The sequence below is a fragment of the Gekko japonicus genome, unplaced genomic scaffold (genome assembly GCF_001447785.1).
Source record: "Gekko japonicus isolate JY-2015 unplaced genomic scaffold, Gekko_japonicus_V1.1 scaffold3302, whole genome shotgun sequence".
NCBI classification, from domain to species: domain Eukaryota; kingdom Metazoa; phylum Chordata; class Lepidosauria; order Squamata; family Gekkonidae; genus Gekko; species Gekko japonicus.
In genome coordinates this window covers 27,224-32,413 of record NW_015173237.1, presented here as the reverse complement: position 1 = coordinate 32,413, position 5,190 = coordinate 27,224, and the positions used below count along the sequence as shown (strand labels likewise).

The following is a 5,190-nucleotide window of genomic DNA, read 5'->3' as shown; positions in this document are numbered from 1 at the left end:
AGTCAGAGTAGACAATACTGACTGGTGTCCACAGTGCTCTGATTCATTATAATACAAAGCAGGGGTCGTTACGTAGAAAAAGAGCTAGGGGAACTCATTAGCATATGCCACACCCCCTGACATCACCGGAAGTGTGTCATAAGGCCACACCCCCTGACATCACCGGAAGTGTGTCATAAGGCCACACCCCCTGACATCCCCGGAAGTGTGTCATAAGGCCACACCCACCACTCAGTCTTAGTCTTAAAGGTGCTATTTGTTAGTCTTAAAGGTGCTATTTGAACTCGTGGACTATTTTGCAGCAACAGACTAACACAGCTAGCTCGGGGAAGCTCCTGGATGGGGCTGGGAGTCCTTGTGGAGGCCACGTGGAGTGGCCTCGGCCAGGCAGAGGGGGAGGACACCAACTTTCCCTCCTGCTTCTTCCTCCTTCAGCAACATAATGAGGCTGGAAGCAGGGGGTGGCCGGAAGAAGGGGCGGGGCTTCGTCGTGTGCCCCGCCCCCCGCACTTCACCCGGGGGAACTGTGTTCCCCCGCGTTCCCCCCCCAATCGACCTCTGATGCAAAGAAGGGCAATGAGAGTTGTGTGTGCATCCGCTAAATAATACTACCTAAGTCAATAATTACAAAAAATGAAACTCTGCAGGTACTGACATTTTAATAAGTATAATTTTTAAAGCATAATTTATAAAATTTATTAAAAATGTATTGAGAGTTCATTATAAATTATTACAAGCTATTAAAATGGTACATTGCACAACTATAACTTATGTATTTAATTTGATAGCTCTAAAAGACATACATGGTCCCGTTCGGATGAAGATGATGACACGACTTTGTAATCCGGAAGAACTTTGTTGGCTTTATTGTTCTGGACCTCTTCTTGCACTTGTGTATGATTTTGGGTCTTTTTCATAATACTTTTTGTAATTATTGACTTTGGTAGCATTATTTAGCGGATACACACACGGCTTTCATCGCTCTTCTTTGTATTGTTTCAAGAGCTGCGGCTCTCTGTTCCTGTACTGACTCAGTCTAAGGCAGCTTCGACCACCCTACTGTGCAGCTTTTGAAGACTCAGATAGGAACCAGTCTAGAAAAGGTTTCCTGGGATACTTCACAGGACATAACGAAGGTGGCTCAATTAAGAGGCTCTCTGGAATCACAACATGATTCAGGACACTGATCAAAGCTTTGATCAATTCCCTTTGAAGTATCTCGCCAGAGAAGTAATTATCTATACTGGAAATCAATTTCTGTAATTATAGGTTCAGAGTCACTAGCAGTCTTCATAGGTCACTTCATTCCTAGTGCACGGAGACACCCCCCCCCTCCAATTTCTGTTCCTCATCTCTTGGCTTCCTGCTAAGGAATATGCAATTGGCATAGGGGACCGTTTGATTCTACATACCCCAAAAGCCACCCAGGACACAAAGTTCAAATAGAGTATGCTGCAACTGGGCAGAAGGATTTATAGCATGAGCAATTTCAAGTCACACACTGCAATGAACTCAAGGTGACAGAGAGACAATACTTACTGCCTCTGTAGGCGTTTTCTTCAGCTTAGTTCGGTCCACTTTCATTTTTATTAATTTTCCACTTTCTGACGCTGCGGGGTGAGTTGAAAGAGAGAGAGGGCTGTCAATGGGAATATTTCAAGACCGGTAACATGCAGTGATAGTTTAGCAGAAGACACATTTCAGTGAGGTCAATCTGAACAGCTGATAACTTACATGTACTGGGAGCAGCCCTGGATAATCACGGCAATGACCAGACCCAGCAATGTGGCTGCGCGTGCATGCTCAAAACCTATGCACCCCTATGCCAAGCTCCCCTGTCCAATTAGAGCTTTTAATCAGCACATGGAAGCACCAAACAACCTGTTCTTGCCTTGGAGGTCCCAGTCCTTTCCACCTATCTTTGGCATTCACATTACTGTATCCACTGATGCGGGGCAGAAAGTCTTCCAGAAAAATTTCCGATGCTATATTTTTCCTGCGGAAAATTTTCTGCCCCACGTATGTAAATACAGCTTGTTTATCCACAGTTGTCACGGTTGCTGCGCTGCAAATCAGTTATGTTAGATGGACTAAATGTGGGAAACGAAGCACAAACCCCAGAGCTCGTTCGTGACCTAGGCATGAACGTGGTGTATTTTGCTAACAATATTTACATTTTGCTAACAATATTTACATTTTTGCTAACGTTTAAATTTTGATTGGAAACATACCAATTGGAGGCCAAGCACCCTAGACCAGGACAACTAGTAAAGTAATAGGTGGAAACTTCAGGGATCTTGGTGCCAAGTGCACCGCTCAGGTTTTGCCGTCAATTAACATAAAACATTGAAAACCAGCCGTGATATTCTCACAGTGTAAAGCCTGCCTACTGCGGGCAGCCTAGCCTCCCCTTCTCTTTAACAATCTATACTTCCTAGATCTAAGCTTCCTGCTCACTAGAACATAAGAGAAGCCATGCTGGATCAAGACAATGGCCCACCCAGTTCAACACTCTGTCACACAGTGGCCAAAACCCAGGTGCCATCAGGAGGTCCACCAGTGGGGCCAGAACTCCAGGAGCCCTCCCAATGTTGCCACCCCCAAGCACCAAGAATACAGAGCATCACTGACCCAGACATAAGAATATAAGAGAAGCCATGTTGGATCAGGCCAATGGCCCACCCAGTTCAACACTCTGGGTCACACAGTGGCCAAAACCCAAGGGCCATCAAAAGGTCCACCAGCAGGGCCAGAACAAGAGAAGCCCTCCTTCTGTTGCCCCCCAAGCACCAAGAATACAGAGCATCTCCTCCCCCCTACCTGTCTCTGCCCCCAGAAGAACTCTGCTATTGGAAGAGATGCCCCACCAAGACTTTCTAGGTTGCCCACTTACCCAGCCAGTGGTTTCTGGAACACTTGCCCACTCTGCCAAATTCCTCTAAGCTGAGTTAGTGTGAGCTAGCTCACAGTTCTTTAGCCTCCGGCTCACACATTTTTGTCTTAGCTCAGGAAGGGATGGCTAACTTATGCAGCAGCCAAATCACTCGCTCACAACTTCAATGCCAGCAGCTCACAAAGTAGAATTTTTGCTCACAAGACTCCATAGCTTAGGGGGAACATTACCCCAGAGCCCTGCCTCTCACACCTTCTGGCTCATTCCATCACTGCTAATAGGGGGCCAAATGGGTGTGTTGGAGTAACCACATGCTGACATCACCCCTGGACCCACAGCACTTTACATCAGACTGGCTTGGTCCATGGCAGGTCTTTGGTTTTTAAACCAAAAGGTCTCGGCATGTGTGTGGGTGCTGAACTTGTCATTTTGCCATGCCTGACACACTGTACCATGTTTTAAAAAAGAGAAATGCGTTGAGACGTGCAATGCAACTTGATCTGGCCGACGGTTGTCAACAATTTCACCTGACATCGCACTAAACCCGAGTCAGTCACACCACCAGCGCACATGATGTCACGTTTTGGTATTTTACCATTTACTGCAGACTGCTGGCAGAGCCTCTTGCTTGACAGACGTAGCAAAACATTTTAAAAGCAGATCACATGCCACCAGCGTTCCCTCTAAGCTGAGTTAGTGTGAGCTAGCTCACACATCTTTTAGCCTCCGGCTCACACATTTTTTGCTTCAACTGAGGAAGGGATGGCTCCACAGCAAACTAGTTTATGCAGCAGCCAAACTGCTGGCTCACAACTTTAATGCCAGTAGTTCACAAAGGAGACTTTTTGCTCACAAGACTCCACAGCTTAGAGGAAGCACTGCATGCCACCATCTCGGCAGTATAGAAAATGGTGCACAAAACAGAAGACCCCCCCCCTCCTTTTAGCCTGGCAAAGAGAAGGCTTAGAGAGGACATGATTGCAGTCTTCAAGTATCTGAAGGGCTGTCATGTAGAAGATGGAGTGGATCTATTCTCTCTTGCTCCGGATTGCAAGACTAGATCCAATGAGTGGAAATTACAAGGGAGTCGATACCGCTAAATACCAAGAGAAACTTCCTGACTGTAAGAGTAGTTGAACAGTGGAACAGTCTGCCTCGGGAGGTGGTGGATGCTCCTTCGCTGGATGTTTCCAAGCGGAGGCTGGACGACCATCTTTCGGGTACGTTGTAGGGCTATCTTTCGGCTACGCTCCTGCAGAGTGCAGGGGGTTGGACTAGATGACCTGCAAGGTCCCTTGCAACTCTAACAGTCTATGATTCCCCCCAAACAGCCTGATTCCCCCAGCCACAGAGCTCATTCAGCTGGCAGGCCCCCGCTCAGGTGGAGAGCCAGCTCACCTCTCTCTGCTGGAGCAGAAGAGCCAGGCAACACCTGACGCGGTCAGGGGATTCATAGGAAGGGCTCTGCTTATGCCCATAACATCTGTTGCACCTACAGGTGGCGGGGGCTAGCACCTCAGACAGACCTCACCTGAATCTGGTGCTTTGTTATTATGATCATTTTTTACTGAGTTCCAGAGTTCGCTCCTCTCTCACACTGGGCTCCTCCAGCAAAATAGGGACCCTCAGTCTGGGGCAAGGGATGCTCTGTACTCTTGGTGCTTGGGGGGGGGGGCACAGTGGGAGGGCTTCTAGTGTCCTGGCCTCACTGCTGGACCTCCTGACGGCACCTGAGGGTATTTTTGGCCTCTGTGTGACAGAGTGTTGGACTGGATGGGCCATTGGCCTGATCCAACATTGGCTTCTCTTATGTTCTTATGACCCGAGCTGCTTGAAGACCTCCAACACTGCTGCTTCCAGCTCTAAGTAGAGCAAAACAGCCTCACGACCCCTCATTCCCATGACTCCCGTCAGCAACCTGCTCATCTGACTAGCTTCAAACCAAGACTCCGCCCTATACCTGCTAGGGAGCAAAATTCAGCCTACCCTCATTTCCTGAGCAACACTAGCCAGAATTTGCATGGGCTCTTACAAGAATGGCTTCTTGCAAAAGGCAAAAAATTAAAAAAAAATTTAAAAAAGCAAAAACAAGATGGGTAGCCGGTGTTTATCTGTAGCAGCAGAAAAGAGCAAGAGTCCAGTAGCACCTTAAAGACTAACAAAATATGTGGCAGGGGAGGAGCTTTCATAAGTCACTGAAAAAGTGAACAGTAACCAGTGCTCCCTCTAAGCTGAGTTTAGTGAGCCTCTGGCTCACATATTTTTGTCTTCGTTCAGGGAGGATGGCTCCAGAACAA

At 47.6% G+C, this 5,190-nt stretch overlaps 1 protein-coding gene across 1 annotated transcript in view; it reads right to left on the bottom strand.

Annotated features, from left to right (window-relative positions):
- Window positions 1-917, bottom strand: part of HUWE1 (HECT, UBA and WWE domain containing 1, E3 ubiquitin protein ligase) — a 126,549-nt gene extending 125,632 nt beyond the window's left edge. The window contains exon 1 of the mRNA XM_015422763.1: window positions 804-917. Coding sequence (XP_015278249.1) covers window positions 804-917 — 114 coding nt within the window. The remainder of the gene's footprint in view (window positions 1-803) is intronic.
- Between the last annotated feature and the right edge of the window lie 4,273 nt (window positions 918-5,190).